Source organism: Staurois parvus, unplaced genomic scaffold (genome assembly GCF_062004578.1).
Source record: "Staurois parvus isolate SC_StPar_1 unplaced genomic scaffold, SC_StPar_1.0 ptg002841l, whole genome shotgun sequence".
NCBI lineage: Eukaryota > Metazoa > Chordata > Amphibia > Anura > Ranidae > Staurois > Staurois parvus.
The window spans coordinates 286,637-312,909 of record NW_028320637.1 but is presented as its reverse complement, the minus strand read 5'-3'; the positions used below and the strand labels follow the sequence as shown (position 1 = coordinate 312,909).

Sequence of the window (26,273 nt, the reverse complement as noted above, 5' to 3'; positions counted from 1 at the left end):
GCCAACTTAATATTAATGGCCATGGTTCTGAAATGAGCAGTCCAACCAGTTGATATAGATGTGATGGTCAAGTGTCCACAGACTGTAGACTATATAGTGTATGTCAGCTTCTCTGTCTTGTGTCCAGTCTGGCTGAAGATCTCCGCTGCTCAGCAGCATAGTGCATTGCGATGAAGGCAATTTGTCACACTCTCTCCTCATTCCAGTCTTCTCTATACTTATGAGCAGAATAGTAAGTGTTTAATGCCGGTGATCCCACACAGTGCCTATGGCCCTGTCTTTACCACAGCAGCTTCACAGATGTCCACAGTCCCTTTCAATAAGATTTGTGCTTGTATAACATCGGGAACAAAATGTCTTCCATTTTGCAGGCAGTAGGGCAAGATTTGGAAATTTGGGTGGAGAGAGCTTAGTAACTTCAAAATGCCATGGTAAGGGCTCATATACACCTGTGGTTAGGGGGCAAAAAAAACATGCGATTGAGACACGTTTTTATGCCACCCCCTTCCCAACCACTCTGTAAAGGCAGAAGATGGGGGCGTACTTATGCCACGGCCACGTGCTTTGTTTCATGGCACCAAATAAACCCCCCCAATGCGTTTGATTGGCACTGCCTTACACTGAACAGGCCACTTTCAAATGCAACCTCCCAGCAACGGCATACAATGGACAAGGTTGTGGCTTAGTGGTGCACATTGCTAAATATTGAATTTTGTAAAAATATAAAATAAAATAAATCCACATTAATAAATACTCGACCTGATGATCCCAGTGAATGAATGATCTCTCCAACAATCCCTGTTAGTGAATGGTCTGTCCCACTATCCCTTTGAATGAACAATCAATCCAACTATCCCTTTGAATGAGAAATGTATCTGACTATCCCTATGAATGGACGATCTATCATGACTATTCCTGTGAATGAACAATCTATCTAACTATTCCTGTGAATGGACGATCTATCTGACTATCCCTATGAATGGACGATCTATCATGACTATCCCTATGAATGGACGATCTATCATGACTATCCCTATGAATGGACGATCTATCATGACTATTCCTGTGAATGAACGATCTATCTGACTAACCCTTTGAATGAATGATCTATCATGACTATTCCTGTGAATGAACGATCTATCTAACTATTCCAGTGAATGGACAATCTATCTGACTAACCCTTTGAATGAACAATCTATCTATCCCTATGAATGAATGATCTATCATGACTATTCCTGTGAATGAACGATCTATCTGACTATCCCTATGAATGGACGATCTATCCGACTATCCCTATGAGTGGACGATCTATCATGACTATTCCTGTGAATGGATGATCTATCTGACTATTCCTGTGAATGAACAATCTATCTGACTATCCCTATGAATGAATGATCTATCATGACTATTCCTGTGAATGAACAATCTATCTGACTATCCCTATGAATGAATGATCTATCATGACTATTCCTGTGAATGAACGATCTATCTGACTATCCCTATGAATGAACGATCTATCTGACTATCCCTATGAATGAACGATCTATCTGACTATCCCTATGAATGAACGATCTATCTATCTGACTATTCCTGTGAATGAACGATCTATCTGACTATCCCTGTGAATGAATGATCTTTCTGACTATCCCTGTGAATGAATGATCTATCTGACTATCCCTGTGAATGAATGATCTTTCTGACTATCCCTGTGAATGAATGATCTATCTGACTATCCCTGTGAATGAATGATCTATCTGACTATCCCTATGAATAAAGGATCGATCTGACTATTCCTGTGAATGAACGATCTGACTATCCCTATGAATGGACGATCTATCTAACTATCCCTGTGAATGGATCATCTATCCGACTATCCCTGTGAAAGGACGATCTATCAGACTATTTCTGTGAATGGACGATCTATCCGACTATCCCTGTGAATGGACGATCTATCCAACTATCCCTGTGAATGGATGATCTATCCGACTATCCCTTATGAATGAAGCCAAAGTATGGCAGGATCATTCACCTTTTTGTTTTCCCGCAGGTGGAGAAGCGGCTGGAGCTGGTGAAGCAAGTCTCTCACAGCACCCATAAAAAGCTGACAGCATGTTTACAAGGCCAGCAAGGGACCGACACAGACAAACGATCGGTAAGATCACATTTTCATTGAAGCCCAAATAAATCTCCATTCCGAGTGCATCCAAACAAAGAGTATCCAAAGTCTACCAGTTCACCAAAAAAGCAGCAACAGCCTGAATAGGAAAGCCTGCCCCTTGCCAGCGTGCCGCAGAGAAGGACCCTTTCTCTCTGTTTGGAAGCGATGGTCACTAACGCCTTCCTACCCTTCTCTCCTTAGCTGTCATTCAGCTGTTTTTCTTTTTTTTTTACAATTATTACTTTTTTTTTCATTTGTTTGTTTTTCCATTTTTATAGTGATGATTTTAAGAAAAAAAAGCAAAATTTAAAAAAAAAAGCATTTATTTAAATTGCAGATAGTCTAAGCTTTGTAAAAGGAATAGAATTTTAGTGCACAGAAAAAATGAGAGGGAAAAAAAAGAGGAAGTCTTGTTAAACTGAAGAAACAAAGTATGTAGTACTTCCTCTTGGGTATATATTTATTACTTTTGCTGTCTTAAAATGATGTTCTGTTTGCTGTTATCAGTGAAATCCCAAATTACAAGTTGTCATCAGAACAGGATTGGAGGGTCAAATCGTCCAATGGGAACACTAGATCCGATTCAAGTGTGGACCAAAAAAAGGGTCCTGTACCTTTTTGATGGCTCAAATCACACCACACATTTGAGCCATCAATAAGTTGCCTTGACAAGCAAGGATTTCCTGATTTTGGAGGGATTTCCTCTCACTTCTTGTTGTTCCTATGGGACAGGAGCAAAGGGATATCTCCACAATGAGACACATGAGAAGAAAAAAAAATCTGACAGGGGTTGTAACTCTGCCTTGCTTTATCCGAAATGAAAAGAAAGTTTTGCCTTTAGCTTACCTTTAACTCTTCAATGAGACATGGAAGGTAAATCCAACATAGTTTTACTTCAGATAAGATCAATACAAATGATGATTTCCGTCTTTCAAAGCGTAAGAAGACAATACTTTCCCAAGCCCCGCCTCTGCAATAGAAAGTCAAACTATCTTTGTACAGTAGGGCAACTTAGTGTTACTGAACCCACAACAGTAGAATCAGTCTGTAGATGCAGGAAAGCATGCTTGTTATACTCACTGTGGGACCTAAGAGGATAATCCTCCACATTGTGTAAAAAGGCTGTTTGATCCTGTCTTCTCTGATCCTCCCCTTGGAAGAAGTCCCCTAACCATCTGCTGATAGAACAGAGCCTTGGGGCAAGTCACTTAAATTCCCTTTCTTCCCCATTCTGATGATCGGTTTGAACTTCAGCAAGTCGACTTCAACACATCTACATGCCAAAATGCATTGAGTTGCTCCCATGTGATTGGCTGATTAGCAATTTGTGTTACCAAGCAACTGGACAGGTGTAAGTAATAAAGTAGCCGGTGAGTGTATTCTTTAGCTCCTTCGTCACTTCCTCCCAAGTTCCCCTCCTGGACTTCTCTAGAACCTCTCCCATCTTCTGGAACTGCCAACCCCATCTTCTGGAACTGCCAACCCCATCCTCTGGAACTGTCAACCGCAATCTATCTGGCTATCTCCCAATATCTCTTTCGGGTAGCCTAGCCTACCTCCACCTAACAACTGAATATCAATGGTGTCAGTGGGAACTTATCTAAGAGGCAGCAGTTGCTCATTGCTCAAGGACCCCTAGCAACCTCTGGAAGAATTCTAGGATTCCATGGAACCCTGGCTGAGAAACCCTGTGCTAAAGCATGGTCGCTGCCACCTCTATAATATTTCCGGAAACCCTTGCCAGATGCTCTCTCCTGTCATGGGTTTGGTTGCTGCTACGTACAGATGGGTGCACACGAGAGGTCTTAGGGGACACAGAGAAGCCACCAAAGGCATTTGAGGTTGTTCTTACCCACTCTGTTATTGGGTCATTCTCACTGTGTTTTTTGTTTCCTTCTCTTTAGAAAAAGTTGCCGCTAATTACACTGGCGCAATGTCTCATGGAAGGATCAGCTGTACTGGGAGATGATTCTTTGCTTGGGTGAGTTTATGGTCTTCCTCTTAGCACAGTTCAAGATGGCCACCCTCTGGTTCTGAAGTGGTGAAGTATTCAAAATCCTAACACTGAAGTACAAAGCTGTCCACCATACAGCCCCGAACTACATCACTGACCTAATATCCAAGTACCGCCCAACACGCACACTCCGCTCCTCACAAGACCTCCTTCTCTCTAGTTCCCTGGTCTCCTCCTCCCATGCCCGCCTCCAGGACTTCTCCAGGGTATCACCCATCCTCTGGAACTCCCTGCCCCAACCCATCAGATTATCACCTACTCTCCTCTCCTTTAGGCGCACCCTGAAAACCCATCTCTTCAGGGAAGCCAACCCAACCCCCTGCTAACTTGCCGACCTCCTCCACTCTTCCTACCACTCCATCCCCCACAGCTATCTCCTCCTGTGCCACCATCCCCTCCCTCCTAGATTGTAGGCTCGAAAGAGCAGGGCCCTCAATCCTCGATTCTGCTCTCTCCTGGCTCTCATCCTACCTGTCACAACGCTCTTTCAGCGTTACCTATAATGCTACCACCTCCCCCTCACTCCCCCTCTCTGTTGGGGTCCCTCAAGGCTCTGTCCTCAGGCCTCTTCTCTTCTCCATCTACACCTCCTCCCTTGGCCAACTCATACACTCTCACGGCTTCAACTACCACCTCTATGCTGACGACACACAAATCTATCTCTCAACCCCCCACCTCACCCCCTTGGTCTCAGCCCGAATCACACACCTACTGAGCGACATATCAGACTGGATGTCGCTCCACTTCCTTAAACGGAACCTCTCCAAAACCGAGTTTTTTGTCTTCCCCCCAGCCCGGACCCCACCCCCCATTGACTTCTCCATCACATCCAACAACGCCACCATCAAACCCGCCCCGCAGGCCAGAGTACTTGGTGGCATTCTGGACTCCAATCTATCCTTCCAGCCCCAAGTCCAATCTTTAACAAACTCATGCAGACTCCACCTCCGCAACATCGCCAAAATCCGCACGTTCCTAACCCCAGAAACCACTAACAGCTCATCCACTCCCTCATCATATCACGACTGGACTACTGCAACTCCCTCCTCACTGGCCTGCCTCGCCGCTGGCTATCCCCGCTTCAGTCCATCCTGAATACGGCTGCCAGACTCATTCACCTTTCCAACCGCTCCATCTCCGCCACCCCCCTCTGCCAATCCCTCCACTGGCCTCCACTCAGTGTCCTCCACCCCCCTCTGCCAATCCCTCCACTGGCTTCCGATTGCGCAACGAATCAAATTAAAAATCCTAACACTGACGTACAAAGCTGTCCACCATAGTGCCCCGAACTACATCACCGACCTAATATCCAAGTACCACCCAACACGCACACTCCGCTCCTCACAAGACCTCCTACTCTCTAGTTCCCTGGTCTCCTCCTCCCATGCCCGCCTCCAGGACTTCTCCAGGGTGTCACCCATCCTCTGGAACTCCCTGCCCCAACCCATCAGATTATCACCTACTCTCCTCTCCTTTAGGCGCACCCTGAAAACCCATCTCTTCAGGGAAGCCTACCCCACCCCCTGCTAACTTGCTGACCTCCTCCACTCTTTCTACCACTCCATCCCCCACAGCTATCTCCTCCTGTGCCACCATCCCCTCCCTCCTAGATTGTAAGCTCCAAGGAGCAGGGCCCTCGATCCCCTCATGTTTTGCATTGTATTGGTATTGTTGTGTCACATGTTCTGTCCCCCTTTGTAATGTACAGCGCTGAGCGAACTATTGGCGCTTTATAAATACTGTATAATAATAATAATTTAAAGAGGAAGTCTACACAAATCTACATGTTGTCTTGTTGTAGGAAGATGCTGAAGCTGTGCGGAGAGGCCGAGGACAAACTAGCGCAGGAGCTCATCCACTTTGAGCAGGAGGTGGAGAGGGATGTGGTGGAGCCATTGTTCGTCCTCGCCGAGGTAAAGGGGTGTAAAGAAAATGGACCGTTTTTATTTTAACAGAATGTAAGGGCAACGGATTTTATTTTTATTTAGTAGAATTTACTTTAAAAAACATTTTTTTACCACTTCCTGTCCAGGGCAATTTTCAGCTTTCAGCGCGATCACACTTTGAATGACAATTGCGCGGTCATGCAATACTGTACCCATATGAATTTTTTACCATTTTTTTGAGACCGATAAAGCTTTATTTTGGTGGTATTTATTCACCGCTGGGATTTTTTTATTTTTTTTACTATGTAAATGAAAATGTCCAAAAATTTTGAAAAAAAGTGTTTTTTTTTTAATAAAATTTTGCAAATAAATAATATTTCATCATAAATCTTGGCCAAAATTTATTCCGTTATTTTTTTAGTAAAAAAAAAAATCCAAATTAGTTTATAACCAAAAATTATCATTTTTAAACATTGTTTTTTACATTTTTATTTTATTTTTTTATATTATTATTTTTTACTGTCACCTTAGCAGTACAGTGTCACCATGGTGACACTGTACTACTTGTGGGGGGTGATGAAGATTTTTTTTTTTTTTTTTTACACTGATTGCTTTTACACCCATATAGGATGTAAAAGCAATCATTTCTCTTTCTCTCTGTCTGCATTCTTGCAGTCATTGAGAAGTACTGAGTGAGCTGTGATTGGTCACAGCTTGTCACATGGTACAAGGCTGTTGTGAATAGCCCTGTACCATGTGATCTCTGTGATCATTCACAGATTTCACACGTAGTAAGCAATGATGTCACAAGTGACATCTTGCTTACTACTCTGCATGTGATCACTGATTTGCCAATCAGTGATCACATGATCGGGACCTCGTACAGAGGTCCCGTCCGAAGATCGGTGTTTCACTGTGTCCGGAGGACACAGCGGGCACCGGATCGCGGGGCTGCGCGCTCCCAGGGAGCGCGCACAGCTAGAAAAGGCGGGTGTCGTTTATGAACGACAACCCGCCCCTGGAGTGCCACCGCCCTGCCGTTTATCAACAGCAGGCGGACGGCAAGAGGTTAAATACCATCAATAGGAAGCTCTGCAGTATCTGTGTTGCATGAACAAGTCATTGTCAGTCAAACTATCATAGCACTGAAAACTAGGGAGGCACCAATACCATTTTTGTTTTTTATCGGCGAGTACCGATACTTTCAGTCAAGTATTCGCTGATACTGATACTTTGCAGTGAGATTTCCATTAATGGACACATTGCACCACAAGGAACAGCAATACGATTTCCTTTCCAAATCGCAGCGATGACAGTTTGGGATGGTCATGGACGGTGCTGGTCAGTCGGATGCTGTGTAGCCCAAACTGTCATCTCTACCAGGAGAGGGAAGTAAGTGGCGGGGATTTCAATTCCTCGCCGCTTTCTCTCCTCTCCTACCACTGAGACTCAGCATGGCATGCCTGCAGGGAGGTTTCCTGCACCGCTCCTGTGCGAGCTCGGGCTATGACAAGTCTGGCATCACATATGAACAGTGGGAAAACCGCATGCGATTTGGACAGGTATCGCATTCCTGTTCAAATCGCATGTTAATCTTTGCGGTGCAGTTTACATCCATGAACGCAAAGTATCGGGAGTATTTTCACGAGTGCATCCCTACTGAAAACCAAAACATGGCCTTTTAATGAAGGGGTAACCCAGGCTGCTACCCAAGTAGGTTAACGTCCCCTTTAAAGGCCACTTTTAGAACTTTACAACTCACAAAGAATGACTTGGTTCTCCGTGAATGGCACATTCTTAGTGTGTTCTTCTTATGTTCTTCTTACGAATTTATAGGATGGTTCCAGTTTTAGACTAACCCCTCTATGTCCTTATGAGTCTTGCTGCATGGTGACTGGTCCTCTTTATTCTTTTAGGTGGAGATTCCCAACATCCAAAAACAGAGGAAGCACTTAGCCAAATTGGTCCTGGATATGGATTCTTCTAGAGCGAGGTGAGGATTCATCCAGCCCAGTCTGGAACCTTCTTACTGATTAAAGTTGAACTTTGATTTTCTTGCATGAAGCACATTGGGCAGCCTATTCACTTGAAAGGGCTGCCCTATGCGTATTTGTTGCAGAAAAGAAGCTCGGGGATCAAAGTCGAGCTAAACTCTGCGATACTTACCTCCCTTCAATGGTCTGAAGCCCATTGCTGTCCACCTTCTACCTGGTTTCTTCTGGGCTGCAGGCTATGGCCGTGCTCATTGGCCATTGCGTGATGACGTCACTCCTGCACATGCGTGATGACATCACGGCTCTGTGTACATTTCAAAGAAGACCGCAGGCAGGTAGGTTTCTATTATTGCAGAAGAGACCGGCAATGAAGAGCTCCCCAGTTTTCAAAATCAGGACTTTAGTTCTGCTTTCACTACTTGAGTCCCTGAACCTTTTTTCTCCCTAAATGCCCATAAGCCCCGGAGCATTTTTTTTTTTTTTTTTCGTTTTTCGTGATGTCTTGGTTGCACATATTGAACATTTTAATATTTGTAATCTGTCCTAAAGTATTATCAATTGTTCAATTCTTGGGGACAGGGCTTTAGATTTTTTGCAGATTCAGATAAATATATTTTTTATTTTCTTGGCTTTATTTAGGGATTTATAGTAAAAAAAAAAAGGCAGCTGTCTGTCACTTTTCCCAACGCAGTGTTACATAATTTCCACACCTCCATATATCATCCTGCATCTAATTCACAAAGTATGTCAATTAAAATGACACATTAGGGAGGCTTTTAGTTAACGTAGCAGAATGGTGTAGATGCTGTATTCTCCTGTCGACTCTATGAAGAAAAAAAAATATGTTTGCATAAATTTGCGAGCATGACATTCGGATCGAGGATGACGTGGACACTAATTGACATCATGAGGACTTTTTCACAGGTTTGCGATTGTTGACACGGGCAGCGCAGGGCTGACGGGCACACTCACCCAACAGGGAGCAGTAGGAACATCCACAAATCGGGCTTCTGATCAGGGAGGAGCTAACAGAAAAAAACTATTGGCATAATCCATCCAATCAGTACTTTGGAGAAGCAAAGATAAGCGTTTCTAAATCTATAGACCAGCATTCTTCAATGCTCATGTGACTTCCATAAAATTCAGACATATTCCAGGCGACCTTTGTTTTTTTTTAATTATGATTATTATCCAGGATTTATATGGCGCCAACAGTTTGCTCAGTGCTTTACAATATAACGGGAGACAATACAGCAACAATACAGATCAATACAAGAGGGTTAGGAGGGCCCTGATCCTGGGAGCTTACAATCTAAGAGGGAGGGGCTGGTGGTGCAGAAGGTAATAACTGTGGGGGATGGACTGATAGGAGGAATAGAAGATTCCAGTATTAGCTGAAGGCAGGATAGGCTTCCCTGAAGGGAGAGGTTTTCAGAGATCGCCTAAAAGTGAGCAGAGTGGGCAATAGTCTGATAGATTGGGGTAGAGAGTTCCAGAGGATGGGGGAGGCTCTGGAGAAGTCCTGGAGATGAGCATGGGAGGAGGAGACAAGGGAGCTAGAGAGCAGGAGGTCATGGGAGGAGCAGAGAGGACGGTTTGGGTGATATTTGGAGACATGTTTGGTGATGGAATTGGTTATAAATGGCTTTATATGTTATTGTTAATGTTTTGAATTGTATTCGTTCGGCAATGGGAAGCCAGTGGAGGGATTGGCAGAGAGGGGTGGAGGACACTGAGTGGAGGCCAGTGGAGGGATTGGCAGAGAGGGGTGTAGGACACTGAGTGGAGGCCAGTGGAGGGATTGGCAGAGAGGGGTGGAGGACACTGAATGGAGGCCAGTGGAGGGATTGGCAGAGAGGGGTGGAGGACACTGAGTGGAGGCCAGTGGAGGGATTGGCAGAGAGGGGTGTAGGACACTGAGTGGAGGCCAGTGGAGGGATTGGCAGAGAGGGGTGGAGGACACTGAATGGAGGCCAGTGGAGGGATTGGCAGAGAGGGGTGGATGCCAGTGGAGGGATTGGCAGAGAGGGGTGGAGGACACTGAGTGGAGGCCAGTGGAGGGATTGGCAGAGAGGGGTGGAGGACACTGAATGGAGGGATTGGCAGAGAGGGTGGAGGACACTGAGTGGAGGCTATTGGAGGGATTGGCAGAGAGAGGTGAAGGACACTAAATGGAGGCCAGTGGAGGGATTGGCAGAGAGGGATGGAGGACACTGAATGGAGGCCAGTGGAGGGATTGGCAGAGATGCGTGGAGGACACTGAATGGAGGCCAGTTGAGTGATTGGCAGAGAGGGATGGAGGACAGTGAATGGAGGCCAGTGGAGTGATTGGCAGAGAGGGATGGAGTCCAGTGGAGGGATTGGCAGAGAGGGGTGGAGGACACTGAATGGAGGGATTGGCAGAGAGGGGTGGAGGGCATTGAATGGAGGGATTGGCAGAGAGGGGTGGAGGGCATTGAATGGAGGCCAGTGGAGGGATTGGCAGAAAGGGGTGGAGGACACTGATTGGAGGCCAGTGGAGGGATTGGCAGAGAGGGATGGAGGCCAGTGGAGGGATTGGCAGAGGGGGTGGAGGACATTAAATGGAGGCCAGTGGAGGGATTGGCAGAGAGGGGTGGAGGATACTGATTGGAGGCCAGTGGAGGGATTGACAGAGAGGGGTGGAGGATACTGATTGGAGGCCAGTGGAGGGATTGACAGAGAGGGATGGCAGATACAGAACGGTTAGTAAAGTGGATGAGTCTGGCAGCAGCATTCATGATAGACTGAAGAGGGGATAGCCTGCGATTAGGAAGTAACGAGAGCACCAGCAGGAGCAGATAGAAATGATTACCATTACATAGAGATTGTTCTGTACAGAGTGTCCCTGCTAGGAGATGACTTCAGGGTCTTTCAAGGGAAGAGCACTATAATGCAAACATCTCCTCTCTCCTCAGTGGTCACCTGGAGCCAAGGGTTTGTAGGCCTCACATAGGGGTATCCACCCTAGGAGCAGTTTGGAGCTTGTTTGCGCTCAGCAGTGCACGATATGAAAGCTATGGCTTGCACAATGCTATGTTGGGTCCTTCTGCCGCATCCTCCAGTCGGAGCCATCCCTGCGTATCCATCACTCGCTGCGCGGTTAGACGATCGGCAGTGTGTGACTCACAATCGTTGTCTCCAGAGCTTTGTGGAAAATTAAGCAGATTTGATCTATTGATTCTCTCTGCTGCTGGAATGAGTCAGCGGCTCGCGAGGAACATGAGGAACACGAGCGCCAGTGCGTGATGGAGAAAAAGAAAGTTGGAGAATAACCTGCACAGACAACCGCAAGGAAACAATGGAAGATTCATCATGGGGGTGTGAAGGAAATGTCACATCGCCAATCGTTTTTATAGACCTGAATATGGAAATTCGAAGAGTAAGCCCACCTCTTGGGTTAACGTTTTTATTTGGATTTGATGAAATGCTCATATTTGGGGGTTATGTTCTACTCTGAGCCAGATCTCCTGTTTATTGATTAACCCAGAAGAGGTGTCATGGGACTTCTCCTGGTTGTGCTAGAAGGACCATCTCCTGGAAATAGACTTTGCTGGTTTGCTGCACTGCAGGCTGGGAGCTCAGAGAAGACGGGACTGGAAGACATTCCTCATTTCCTATTCATCAGCTTTACCACCCCCTCCCCCCCATGGATAGCTCTATGGACCAGAGCAGAGGACTTCAAACCTTCCTATGTGCAGGCCACATTGTAGATTTTACAAATATTTGCTGGCCCAAAAAAAATAAAAAATCTTATCAGCAAGCCCTGCATCACATCAGAGGTCCCCCCATTGCTGCAGAATCTCCCCATCACATCAGAGGTCCCCCCCATCACTTCAGAACCCCCTTACATGCCAGAGTTTCTCCATATATCAGGGTTCCCATTAGAGTCTCCCCCACATCAGAGTCCCACCATACATCAGGGTCCCTATTAGAGCCCCCCTTTACATCCGGGTCCCCATAGGATTCCCCCCTTACATTAGGGTCCTCATAAGAGTCTCCCCTTACATCAGGGTCTTCCCCCTCAAAGTCCCCCCCTTACATTAAAGTCCCCATCAGACTTCCTCCTTACATTCTGGTCCCCCTTTCCATCCTTCTTTCCCCCTTCATCAAGAGTTCCCCCTTGCATCAGGGTCCCCATCAGAGTTCCCCCTTGCATCAGGGTCCCCATCAGAGTTCCCCCTTGCATCAGGGTCCCCATCAGAGTTCCCCCTTGCATCAGGGTCCCCATCAGGGTCCCCATCAGAGTTCCCCCTTGCATCAGGGTCCCCATCAGAGTTCCCCCTTGCATCAGGGTCCCCATCAGAGTTCCCCCTTGCATCAGGGTCCCCATCAGAGTTCCCCCTTGCATCAGGGTCCCCATCAGAGCCCCCATTACATTAGGGTCCCCATAAGAGTCTCCCCTTGCATCAGGGTCTGCATCAGAGTTCCCCCTTGCATCAGGGTCCCCATCAGTGGCTAAGTGGTTAGCACTTCTGTAAGTAGTAAGGTTGCCGGTTCAAATCCCAACCATGGCACCACCTGCCTGGAGTTTGCATGTTCTCCCTGTGCCTGCGTGGGTTTCCTCCGGGTACTCTGGTTTCCTTCCACACTCCAAAGACATGCTGGTAGGTTAATTGGCTCCTGTCTAAATTGGCCCTAGTATGTGTATGTATGAATGTGAGTTAGGGACCTTAGATTGTACGCCCCTTGAGGGTTAGGGACTGATGTGAATGTACAATATATATGTAAAGTGCTGCGTAAATTGACGGCGCTATAGAAGTACCTGAAATAAATAAATAAATGAAGGGCTCTAACACTGAAACCTTCTCTTTTTGTCGGTGGGTCGCAGGTGGCAGCAGTCTGCAAAGTCATCCGGGATCTCTAGCAATCTACAGCCCTCTGGAGCAAAGGCCGACGCATTGAGGGAAGAGATGGAAGAGGCAGCAAACCGCGTGGAGATCTGTAGGGTGGGTGGAACCTTTACTCCTGTAATAAAAATGTTATCGCTTCTCGACATAGTGTGCCGAAAATAACCGTGCGCTTTGTACTTCCAGGATCAGTTGTCAGCAGATATGTACAACTTTGTGGCCAAAGAAATAGACTATGCAAACTATTTTCAGTCGGTAAGTGTAGAGCCTACAATCAGATTGTTAGAGGTTTTTGGGGCTGAACCTAACTGTAGCCTACTGGGGCCTTTTGGAAAATCAGATCAGTAAAAATTCCTGGCAGATTAGACCAGTCTATAGAAAATCAGTGCATTGAAACCTTGAGTAGGTCCTCCAGTAGTTGATCAGATGTTTGGAAAATGTGAAGGACTAGATCTGTACCCTCTTAGAGTAGCAGAACACATACAGACTGGAGCAGTTTTTATCAACCTTTTTACCACAGAGGAACCCTTGAAGGAACGTTCAGGTCTTTGGAAACCCCTGCTACAACCAATTCATTTTGGGTCAGTGGAAAAACTGCCCCTAAAACTAGCCATAGTTGGATCGAAATTCGGTCGGTTCAGCCTGGACTGGCCAACTGCATGCTAGAGAGAAGAATATCTGCTTCTCATGATTGGGAGTGTTAGAAAATTTCCATTTGCTGGCCATTTAATCACCGCATGCAGCCAATGGACTACAGCGCTGATCGGCGTATTCTGACAGAGGAGGAGTCCCGCTGTCAGAATTCAATAGTGCAGTGAGGAGGATTCATCCATCCACCTCAATTGTGTGGATGAGGGAATCTGTGTGGTTTATTCTGATTAGCTGGCTTTTTCATAAACAAAAATCCATCTGTGGCTACCTTTACATTGGTGGTCAGTGGGAATAATGCTCCTTACATTGGTGGTCAGTGGGAAGAATGCCCCTTACATTGGTGGTCAGTGGGAAGAATGCCCCTTACATTGGTGGTCAGTGGGAAGAATGTCCCTTACATTGGTGGTCAGTGGGAAGAATGTCCCTTACATTGGGGGTCAGTGGGAATAATGCTCCTTACATTGGGGGTCAGTGGGAAGAATGCTCCTTACATTGGTGATCAGTGGGAAGAATGTCCCTTACAATGGTGATCAGTGGGAAGAATGCTCCTTACATTGGTGATCAATGGGAAGAATGCCCCTTGCAATGGTGATCAGTGGGAAGAATGTCCCTTACATTGGTGATCAGTGGGAAGAATGTCTCTTACATTGGTGGTCAGGAGGAAGAATGTCCCTTACATTGGTGGTCAGGGGGAAGAATGCCCCTTGCAATGGTGATCAGTGGGATGAATGCCCCTTACATTGGTGGTCAGTGGGAAGAATGTCCCTTACATTGGTGGTCAGTGGGAAGAATGTCCCTTACATTGGTGGTCAGTGGGAAGAATTCTCCTTACATTGGTGGTCAGTGGGAAGAATGTCCCTTACATTGGGGGTCAGTGGGAAAAATGTCCCTTACATTGGAGGTCAGTGGGAAGAATGTCCCTTACATTGGTGGTCAGTGGGAAGAATTCTCCTTACATTGGTGATCAGTGGGAAGAATGTCCCTTACATTGGAGGTCAGTGGGAAGAATGTTCCTTACATTGGTGATCAGTGGGAAGAATGTCCCTTACATTGATGTTCAGTGGGAAGAATGTCCCTTACATTGGGGGTCAGTGGGAGAATTTCCCTTGCATTGGTAGTCAGTGGGAAGAATATTCTTTAAATTGATGGCCAATGGGGAAAAATATTCCTTACATTGGTAGCCAGTGGGAAGAAGGCCCCTTACAGTGGTGGTCATAATACTCTTACTGCTAAAAAGATCATTAGTATCATGCAACTGCCTCCACCAAGTGGCACTGGCCGTGGAACTATGCAGGTACCATCAAGTGGGAGGTCAGTCAGCCACAGCTTAAGGAACTTCTAGGAAGATCTGGAGAAACCCTGGTTGAGATTGATTGGACTGAAGTATTAAGCAGTTGGATTGACATGTGTGGTCAGACTGTAAAGAGCAGACTTTCTCAAACAGGGTTCCTCTAGAGCAGGGGCGGACTGACAACTCATGGGGCCCCCGGGCAATAGGGGATCATGGGGCCCCTGTGTCCTTGCCCAAACTCAAAAAAGCCTATGAAAAAGGTACCAGGGGCATCTCTTGGGGCCCCCTACTGACCCCGGGCCCTTGGCAGTGCCCGAGTTTCCAAATGGTCAGTCCGCCCCTGCTCTAGAGAGGTTCCTAGGGGTTCCTTGAGCAAGAAGCAATTTCCGACACTCAGAAAAGTTACCACTGAAACCAATGATCATTTGGCTTTATCTAAGAGGAGGGTTATTCTTACTGATCACAAATGTAAGGGGCATTCTTCTCCTTGACCATCACACTAATATACAGTGAGCTGTAGATTCATTACTTTTAGCAGAAGTTCCTCATCATTTTAGCAGAAGTTCCTTGAGCCTGGAACATTATTTCAAGGGTTCCTCTGTATTATAAAGGGTGAGAAAGGCTGGTAAAGAGCATGGCATGACGTGCAGTTTTTATTGCACTGGTAAGATCTCCTTATATTTGTTAATTATTAATTTTTAATTATGTTTACTATTGTAAATGTACTGCTGTCCCAACCGCTGGTGAGGAGATCTGACACCTCTGGACTTGTGGTGACAATCACTGTGGAGCTTTCTTTGAAGTACATTTATTGTGTGCTCCTTATAAGATTCCACTGGGAGGGGGGGCAGAGCACATAACGGCCCTCCCACAGAGCCACAGCCAGTCAAGTAAAAGGATGTTCAAACATTACCAAAATCCACCCAAAAACTAGATAAGAAGTTTTAGGCAGAGTCCATCAAGAGGCATAAGCTTGACTTGAGTTCAGCCCCCTTAACTATCACTAAAAAGCAAGGCTTGATCTCACATACCTTTGTTGTCCTTTGTGCTCCTACATTGTACACTTAAACAATGTCTTGTCTCCCAGCTTATAGAAATTCAGGCTGAGTACCACAAGAAGTCTCTCGCTTTACTGCAAGCCGTGCTGCCCCAGATCAAAGCCCAGCAAGGTATGTATTGAAAAGTGTTGCCCAATCTGACATGTATTTCACATACAGTGTGTAAGGGTTGGAAGGTGTGTGTGTGGCTCAACCCCCTTGCATTTTCTTCATACTTGCACCCTGGAGTCAGTAAACAGTCCGTGAGGTTGGTTTTGTTTGGGTTTTATTACCGGATTTTGAACTTGGATGGGGTTGAGGGGTGTATGGGATGCCCAAGGAACCGTAAACATGAGGACAAACTCCTTAGCAGCTATGCGCAAGTCCATAGAGACAGCCTCTTCTTTGAAGAGCTCTCCAGCCCTCCTGATGGACCACCTCAGACCCTCCTCTTCACCCAGCTGCCTGAGGGAAACCCTGGGCAAGGGGACCCAGAAATTGCCACTTTAAAAAAGCAGCCCCAGATGAGGAGCTAGTTGGGTTTGCCACCTGACTGCCCTCTCCCCTTATCTGGCCCAGGACTCACTCAGTCCTCTCCTGTAAGCTTGTTGGGTTGGTGGTTGCCTTCAGGCCTTACGCTGGAATGGCTCCTTCCCTGCTGCACAGGTTGTCCTCTCTCAAGGGACAGTGAAGATGAGATATCCTCCTTCCAGTACCTGCCTGTAGATAGGCCCTTCTCCCAGGCCCCCTTCCAGGCTCCACATTCCAGCCTTCTCACTCCATCTTCCACCCGACACTGACCTACTCCTCCCAGGCTCTGCAACACTTAATGGGTTGCCTTGGTCACCATGCCCAGCCTTCTGACAAGGGACTGGCCAAGGTCCCTTGAGTATGTAGATCTAAGCTTCATCCCTCCTCCAGAAACCTCCCTAGCCTGTCCTGAGGTATCCTCACTACCTCGCTTCCAGGCTGACTCATCCCAGGCTGCTATCCAACCTCTAACTGAAAACCTGCATAGCTCCCCCTGGCTAACTAGAGGGGCACTACATGTGGTAGCACGGGACTGATAGGAATGGGAGTTCATTTTAATGTTTACATAAAGCAATCATTTTCCTTCAAGGAGGTCAACCTGTGGTGAAAGTACGATGCCCAGGGTCCTGGCTCTTGTCCTAGAGCAGTGTGAACAGAAAGATGAGCTCATTGGCTGCTCCTTCGCTGTCCAATCAACAGGCTGGGGGGTGGAGAGAGGACCCCCACTGTGTTCAGTAGCATTTTCTAACAGTCTCTTCTAATCTGGCCACAGTCTCTTGTTGCTACATGGCAGGGGGGTATAGGTGGTTAGGGGGGTATAGGTGGTTGTGGCTGTTGGGTGCTGTGCAGATTGTGCATAAATGCCAGGCCTCTCAGCCAATCAGAAATTTGGCCTCTAGCAGTAAAGTTTGGGCCGACCACTGTAAGCTGCTCTGTGATTGGTTGTGATTTTCTTACAGATGACTAGGTATTGCAGCATTTAATTTCTGACCTTCTATTTTCCTCATCTGTCCTCCCAGAGGCCTGGATAGAAAAGCCATCATTCGGGAAGCCTTTGGACGAGCATCTGACGGTGAGCGGTCGGGAGATTGCGTTCCCCATCGAGGCGTGCGTCACCATGCTGCTGGAGTGCGGAATGCAAGAGGAGGTAAGACGAAACATCTGCCGCCACCCCCCATCGGTCCGTCCTAATGAGACCCTGGTGTGTTGTCAGCTGCACGTCACCAGCTCTCCCAGTATCCGCAGCGCGTCCTCCGGTCTGGGAGTGATTAGACACTAAACCGCCTCTAATGCATGGAAAGTGTGCTAAAGGTAACAATTCTTATCATTCACGTTGACCAATCGGCTGCCTTGATTTACTATCAAACCCGGACTATGAAAGTGACATCTGGAAGCTGCTTGCTCAAAGTCGACTCAAAGTCGATGCACGCCCAATCACTTACGTCTCATAGAAGGTTTGCCATGTTAATGTCACTCCAAAAAGTCATTTAAACCCTAAAAGTAACCCCTTCTATTACACTCCACCAGTTAGCGTCTTTTTTTTGTCCCCAATCCCTATCTTTTGATGCCTTTTTTTTCTTTCCCATGTGCATGGCAGTCTAAACACAGTACTGCTCCTACACCAACCATGATCTGCCTTCATTGCATAGTAAAATGCAGAGACCTAGTGGTGACATCATTGGGTCTAGAATGAAGCAAGGTTTTGTTTAAAAATGTAATTATCTTGTTGATGACGGGGGAAGGCAAAATATAGCCTCACCTCAACGACAACAACCTCCTCGATCCCCTACAGTCCGGCTTCCGTCCCCTACACTTCACCGAAACTGCCTTACTCACTCTCCAACGACCTGCTAACCGCCAAAGCTAATGGCCACTATTCAGTGCTCCTACTCCTTGACCTCTCTGCAGCCTTCGACACAGTCGACCACCCCCTCCTCCTCAAAAAACTACACTCCCTCGGCCTCAGAGATTCTGCTCTCTCCTGGCTCTCATCCTACCTGTCACAACGCTCTTTCAGCGTTACCTATAATGCTACCACCTCCCCCTCACTCCCCCTCTCTGTTGGGGTCCCTCAAGGCTCTGTCCTCGGGCCCCTTCTCTTCTCCATCTACACCTCCTCCCTTGGCCAACTCATACACTCTCACGGCTTCAACTACCACCTCTATGCCGACAACACACAAATCTATCTCTCAACCCCCCACCTCACCCCCTCGGTCTCCGCCCGAATCACACACCTACTGAGCGACATATCAGACTGGATGTCGCTCCACTTCCTTAAACTGAATCTCTCCAAAACCGAGTTTCTTGTCTTCCCCCCAGCCCGGACCCCACCCCCCCATTGACTTCTCCATCACATCCAACAACGCCACCATCAAACCCGCCCCGCAGGCCAGAGTACTTGGTGTCATTTTGGATTCCAACCTATCCTTCCAGCCCCAAGTCCAATCTTTAACAAACTCGTGCCGCCTCCACCTCCGCAACATCGCCAAAATCCGCACGTTCCTAACCCCAGAAACCACTAAACAGCTCATCCACTCCCTCATCATATCACGACTGGACTACTGCAACTCCCTCCTCACTGGCCTGCCTCGCCGCTGGCTATCCCCGCTTCAGTCCATCCTGAATACGGCTGCCAGACTCATTCACCTTTCCAACCGCTCCATCTCCGCCACCCCCCTCTGCCAATCCCTCCACTGGCTTCCGATTGCCCAACGGATCAAATTCAAAATCCTAACACTGACGTACAAAGCTGTCCACCATACTGCCCCGAACTACATCACTGACCTAATATCCAAGTACCACCCAACACGCACACTCCGCTCCTCACAAGACCTACCTCTCTAGATGACTGGTCTCCTCCTCCCATGCCCGCCTCCAGGACTTCTCCAGGGTGTCACCCATCCTCTGGAACTCCCTGCCCCAACCCATCAGACTATCACCTACTCTCCTCTCCTTTAGGTGCACCCTGAAAACCCATCTCTTCAGGGAAGCCTACCCCACCCCCTGCTAACTTGCCGACCGCCTCCACTCTTCCTACCACTCCATCCCCCACAGCTATCTCCTCCTGTGCCACCATCCCCTCCTCCTAGATTGTAAGCTCCAAGGAGCAGGGTCCTCAATCCCCTCATGTTTTGCATTGTATTGGTATTGTTCTGTCACATGTTCTGTCCCCCTTTGTAATGTACAGCGCTGAGCGAACCATTGGCACTTTATAAATACTGTATAATAATAATAATATAGGCAGATTAAACCTCGACTTTTAGCAACACCCTTTATTGCAGGGGTGTCAAACTCCATTTTCATAGCTGGCCACAGCATTATAGTTGCCCTCAAAGGGCCGGTTGTATCTGTAGTACTGGATGTCAAGAGCACCTTCCCCATCACCAGAAGTCAAGAATCCCCCACCCTCCCTTGCAGCCCAGTGCACCCCCTTTACTTTGTACTGCTGCTGGAAAGAAGCTGGGGGTGACGTTGGGAAGCAGAGGGTGCAGGGTCTGGAGGAGGGCCAGAGGAGGGCTGGAGTCAATTGTAGGGGTGTCGAACTCCATTTTCATAGTTGGCCACAGCATTACAGTTGCCCTCAAAGGGCTGGTTGTATCTGTAGTACTGGATGTCAAGAGCACCTTCCCCATCACCAGAAGTCAACAATCCCCCACCCTCCCTTGCAACCCTGTGCACCCCCTTTACCTTGTGCTGCTGCCAGGAAGAAGTTGGGGGTGACGCTGGGAAGCAGAGGGTGCAGGGTCTGGAGGAGGACCAGAGGAGGGCTGGAGTCAATTGCCAGAGTCTGCTGAATGATGAGGCCAGGGAGGGAGAAGACAAAAGGGTGCTGCAGCTGCACAGAGAGGTGCATGATCTGTAGGAAGAGTTCTATCCACCTCTCTGCTGCCTACTGCGGATACTGGGGGAGGGGCAGAGATGAGCCTCTTCGTGGCTGCATGGAGAAGTGTAGGATCTGGTAGGTGAGTTCTGTCCTCCTTTCTGCTGCCAACTGCTGAGGCAAGGTGGGTAGATTCTAGGGGGGTGCAGCACCTGCAGGAGAGGTGCGAGAGCCATATGAAGTGTCCTGGCTGGCCAGATTTGGACCTTGTGTTTGACACGTGCTTTATTGGCTAGCTCAGGATAAGATGCAAGCCTTTGGGTTGTGCTGAAAGCATACATATGTAATAACTTAAAGTGAAATTAAATCTCCGCCATTTGTTTGGGGGGGGGGGGCTGCAGAAGCTTTTAGCCATAATATACTAGAATGCAGAACATATTGGCACATGTTGGCATACTTACCTGGCACGTGATCCCAGTGATGTCAGCGCTCCTGTTAGGCGTGGCTACTGGCAACATCTCCTGGTCTTCCAGGTTCTGCACCTTCGGCTTGGTTGGTTGGCTGGGCCACCATGCTGCCACTCCCGAACATATGCATGGGGGTCACATCATCACAGCACAGGGCGGTGCCACAAATACATGCCAAGCTGCGCATGCACGACTCGCTGGACGCTGACCAGCAGGGAGAAGCAAGGCAAGACTGTCAGTCTTTTCTTTCATAAAAATCTTACCTTTTCTTTTTTTCAGGTGTAACTCCACTTTACGCGATCCGTTTAAGGATATCACTTAAACTCCAAACCTTCTGCATTAATCGCTGGATATGGCCCCATTCACACCTGGGCGTAGCAGAAACGCGGGCAGAAACGCACGAAAAATGTGCTAAAATGCACAACATGCTTGCAGTATCGTTATTTGTTAATGGCACCCAAATGCAGATATAAATAAAGTAAAAAAAACTGAGCACTCCTGGTTAGCAGCTAAGGCACTAAAGGTAACCAATATAAAAACCTCATAAAAAAATAAATAGATATAGAAGTGCAGCGTTAAAAATAATGAGTATATATATATATAAATGTCCACAAATAAATATATATGCCAAATGAAGCAATCAGAAAGTGACAGTCTGTGCAGGTCTAAGTGCAGAATGACAATGAAATCCAGTGTCGGTGCTCCAAAATAATGTGGTAAAATTACGCACTCACCAGATGCGTAATGTATATACGCATTGAATAAATCAGTAGGGTTCCCCTTTTAGGAGTTGGATATGATTTATGACCCCTACTGATTTATTCAATGCGTATATACATTACGCATCTGGTGAGTGCGTAATTTTACCACATTATTTTGGAGCACCGACACTGGATTTTGTCATTCTGCACAGACTGTTGCTTTCTGATCGCTTCATTTAGCATATATACTCATTTATGGACATTTATATATATATATATATATATACTCATTATTTTTTGCGCTGCACTTATATATCTATATATTTTTTATGAGGTTTTTATATTGGTTACCTTTAGTGCCAATATATCTACCCAAATGCAGATAGCAGCCGCAAATTTTCTGTGCGACAAAAAGCACACAGCTCAAAACATGCTTGGCTCCCGTGTCAGAATCCGGTACATGAGCTTCATTAGTGCATTTTTGGAGCAGAGGGAGGCCCCTTCGAATGAATGGCTGCACTCCAAAATCGTTCTAAGAAATGCTCCATGACCACGACACAGTGTGGACCGAGCCTTACGCAGTCCAATATTATTATTATTATACAGGATTTATGGCGCCAACAGTTTGCTCAGCACTTTACAATATAACAGGAGACAATACAGCAACAATACAGTTCAATACAAGAGGGATAGGAGGGTCCTGATCCTGGGAGCTTACAATCTAGGAGGGAGGGGCTAGTGGTACAAAAGGTAGTAACTGTGGGGGATGGACTGGTTGGAAGAGTAGAAGATTCCATTATTAGCTGAGGGCAGGATAGGCTTCCCTGAAGAGAGAGGTTTTCAGGGATCGCCTAAAAGTGAGCAGAGTAGGCGATAGTCTGATAAATTGGGGTAGAGAGTGCCAGACGATGGGGGAAGCTCTGGAGAAGTCCTGGAGACAAGCATGGGAGGAGGAGACAGGGAGCTAGAGAGTAGGAGGTCGTGTGAGGAGCGTAGAGGACAGTTTGGGTGATATTTAGAGACAAGATCGGTGATCTAATTTGGGGCGGAGTTATAAATGACTTTACTCTACTACTGATTCGTACGTCTAAATGTTTAGGGCCTCATTCAATCCAATATTCTCTCATTGGCTCAGAAGCGCACGATCAATATTAGAGGACCACTGACAGCAGAGAAACTCCCGGACAGACCCCCCTGACACCTCCTATCCTGCAGTCTTGGGCTCCCGTGTAGTCCTCGCTGTCCTCAGATTATAGAATGTTTCTCCCGGTGAGGTCAGAGGAAGGGGAGAGGCAGGACCAGTGGAGATGGTTCTTTTGAAATCCACCATCTGGGATTGATTTCCACTTCCCGTGTGGTAGCTTTTGACATTCCTTGCGGTGTTTCATCTCTCGAGTATCCGCTGTGCTCGGCTTAGAGCGCCACTTATGGGGATCACCAGTCACATTGACCTCCATGGAGCTGACTGTTCGGGAGATTTGCATTGCCTGTGATCATAAGATTTATAGCTTAACTCCGGGGACATTAAACAAAAACCCCAATGAGCACCGTGACACGTCTAGAGAATTACATGATAGAAATAACTAGATTTAAAGCAGACCCCCCCCCCCCCCCAAGGAGCTGCCAAAGCAAATATTAGTACATATGGAAACAAGTAAATGTATACATATAAACGCCTTTATTCTAGCTTACCACATTATCACGTCTCTCTTCTGTCTGCGCTCCCGATCTCGTGCTGGCACATTCAGACAAAGAATTAATGGGCAGCTTCTTCTTCCTTATTCTGTAATGTCCTACCAAAGCCCCAGCATGTTCAAACTAATTCATTCTCAGCAGTTGCTTCTTCCGTATTCTGTGCTGGCCTACCAAAGTCCAGCCCCAGCATGTTCACGGCAATTCATTCTCAGCAGTTACTTCTTCCTTCTTCTGTAATGTCCTACCAAACTCCAGCCCCAGCATACAAAATAAAATACATAAGTGACCTCCTAAGCTAAATCCCACCAAAAAGTCACACTTTCTCCCTAGAAAGTACAATATGATAAAATACCTTTTTGTGTAAAATTAAAATAAAATTAAACTTAAAAAATAAATAAAAAATTCACCAAATACAATCATAAAGTGTCCAATTCAAATGTGTCCAACAAAATCCAAAAGTCCAAGTTCCAGACTCCCACCCGGTAAGAAGGATAATAATCCTAATTTTGCAGCGAAAAACCTCAAAACAAAGAAATAAACTATAATGCATTACCCTTAAATATTTAAATAAATAATACATTAATTCATGCAAATCACAAACCATTCAAAATGTGCAAAACACAAAGAAAAGAGAAAAAGAAAAAAGCCCCAGCATGTTCACAGCAATTCATTCTCAGCAGTTGCTTCTTCCTTATTCTGTGCTGGCCTACCAAAGTCCAGTGCCAGCATGTTCACAATTCATTCTCAGCAGTTGCTTCGTCCTTATTCTGTGCTGGCCTACCAAAGTCCAGTGCCGGCATGTTCAAAAAATGTGATTAGTGGCTGGCGGCTACCTCCGTATTCTGTGCCAGCATGTTCAAAAAATACACCAACATTGGCCAGCCTCTTCTTCCTTATCCTGTGCCGGCCTGCCGTTTCCCGCACTAGCATGTTCAAAAAATGTCAACAGTGTCCGGCTTCTTCCTTATTCCGTGTGTGTATGTTCTAAAATGACATCATCAGCAGGGGTGTATTTACCACAAGGCATTTACCTAGGGCGGCATTTTTCAGGGGGGGAAGCACTGCCCCTCAGAAGCAGGGATGGAAGAAGGGACACACACAGCATGGGGACCTGGTGGGTTCTTAGAGAGGCTGCAGGTTTCATGAAGGTGTATGCAGAGCCCGACTCTCGTTCCTAGGGATGTCCGGAGCTGTGAAGGTGAATGTCTCTCTCTCTCGCCATGGGGGAATGGTGGCTGGTGTATGGGGGGCAGTGGCAGTGGAAGGCTCTCTCGGGTGGTGGGGAGGGGGCCGCCAATTTTTGTGTTGCCTAGGGCAGCACAAAACCTTAATACACCACTAATCATCAGTGGTGGGCTTCTTCCTCATTCTGTGCCGGCCTCTTGATGTCCTGTGCTTGCTTATCCAAAAAAAAACAAGTGAACAGTGACTGGCCTCTTTTACCTTATTCTGTGCTGGTCTATGGATGTCCTGTACTGGTACGTTCAAAGAATATGTCAACCTTGGGCGGCCTCTTCCTTATTCTGTGCTGGTCTATGGATGTCCCGTACTGGCACGTTCAAAGAATATGTCAACCTTGGGCGGCCTCTTCCTTATTCTGTGCTGGTCTATGGATGTCCCGTACTGGTATGTTCAAAGAATATGTCAACCTTGGGCGGCCTCTTCCTTATTCTGTGCTGGTCTATGGATGTCCCGTACTGGTATGTTCAAAGAATATGTCAACCTTGGGCGGCCTCTTACTTACTCTGCGCTGGTCTTCGGACGTCCCGTACTGGCATGTTCAAAGAATATGTCAACCTTGGGCGGCCTCTTACTTACTCTGCGCTGGTCTTCGGACGTCCCGTACTGGCATGTTCAAAGAATATGTCAACCTTGGGCAGGCCTCTTCCTTATTCTGTGCTGGTCTATGGATGTTCCGTACTGGTACGTTCAAAGAATATGTCAACCTTGGGCGGCCTCTTACTTATTCTGTGCCGGTCTATGGATGTCCCGTACTGGCATGTTCAAAAATTACATCAACAGTGGCCTGCATTCTTCTTTTTTTTTTTTTTTTTTATTAGTTTTCAATCAAAAATAGTTAACAAAATTTTTTTCATAAAAAGATCATTATATTCCTCGTAATTTATTTAATTCCCACAACCCTAAATCCCTCCTAAACCCCTCCCCCACCCACACCCATCCTCGTAACCCCCCTCCCTCCCACTCTGCCTTTTCTTATCTAATCCAAGAGAGAAAGAGAGAAAAAAGAAAAAGAAAAATTATCCTTTTCTTTCTAAAACTCATTTCTAGAATACCTTATTCGTTTCAGGAAGTATAAATCAAGTATATTTCACTTTCTGTCTAAATTATTCCCATTTTCCCCATTTTTTATAGTACTTCTCCATGCCATCTATATGTGTATAATAAAGTCTTTCCATCTCACATAACTGATTCATTCTGATAAACCAATCTTCTTCCGTCGAAAAAAAAAAAAAAAGAAGAAAAAAAAAAAAACAGTGGCCTGCATCTCCTTCTGTGCTGGCATGTTCTAAAAATACATCATCAGTGGTGGGCTTACTCTTATTCTGTGCTGGCATGTTCAAAAGAATGTCATAAGTGGTGGGCCTCTTCATTATTCTGTGCCAGCCTAGAGATGTCCAACACTAGCAAATTAACAAAAAAAATGTGTCAACATTGGCCGGCTCCTTTCTTACTCTGTGCCGGCTTGCCGTTTCCTGCACTGGCATGTTCAAAGAATATGTCAACAGTGGCTGGCCTCTTCTACTTCATACTGTGCTGGCCTACCAGTGTCTCCTAACTATTGTTCAGCGCTGAGCAAACTTTTTGGCGCTATATAAACACTGTATAATAATAATAACTGCTGCAAACAAGTGAACTCACCAGGCTGTACTGTGTGGCAGAGCTGTACAAGTTGCAGGACTGGATGGACAGAAATACAAATCCTTTGGCAGATAAAACGGATCCCTTATATGTATCCCATCTGTGTATGGCTGTTTGCCTGAAGTTCACTTTTGCCGCTTGAGAGCAGTGCAAATCAGGGCAGGAGCACGATTTAGACCTGAGCTGCTGATTGGCTGGCTCGCCATTGGTGCCCTAAGCTACATCAGCAAAGATAGTTACATAGTTAGTCTGGCTGAAAAAAGACAAAAGTCCATCCAGT

At 46.5% G+C, this 26,273-nt stretch overlaps 1 protein-coding gene across 4 annotated transcripts in view; it reads left to right on the top strand.

Annotated features, from left to right (window-relative positions):
* The window catches only part of ARHGAP44 (Rho GTPase activating protein 44), a 67,525-nt gene that overhangs the window by 1,104 nt on the left and 40,148 nt on the right, over nucleotides 1–26,273 (top strand). For 2 of the 4 annotated variants that reach the window (XM_089666787.1, XM_089666786.1), the window contains exons 2-9: nucleotides 2,048–2,152; nucleotides 4,063–4,139; nucleotides 5,974–6,085; nucleotides 7,975–8,051; nucleotides 12,902–13,019; nucleotides 13,107–13,175; nucleotides 15,950–16,031; nucleotides 17,450–17,577. In XM_089666787.1, the coding sequence (XP_089522913.1) occupies nucleotides 4,099–4,139; nucleotides 5,974–6,085; nucleotides 7,975–8,051; nucleotides 12,902–13,019; nucleotides 13,107–13,175; nucleotides 15,950–16,031; nucleotides 17,450–17,577 (627 nt within the window). In that variant the 5' untranslated portion in view covers nucleotides 2,048–2,152; nucleotides 4,063–4,098. Of the gene's footprint in view, nucleotides 1–2,047; nucleotides 2,153–4,062; nucleotides 4,140–5,973; nucleotides 6,086–7,974; nucleotides 8,052–12,901; nucleotides 13,020–13,106; nucleotides 13,176–15,949; nucleotides 16,032–17,449; nucleotides 17,578–26,273 lie in introns of those variants that run through there. The other 2 variants (XM_089666788.1, XM_089666785.1) reach the window with 1 other exon arrangement.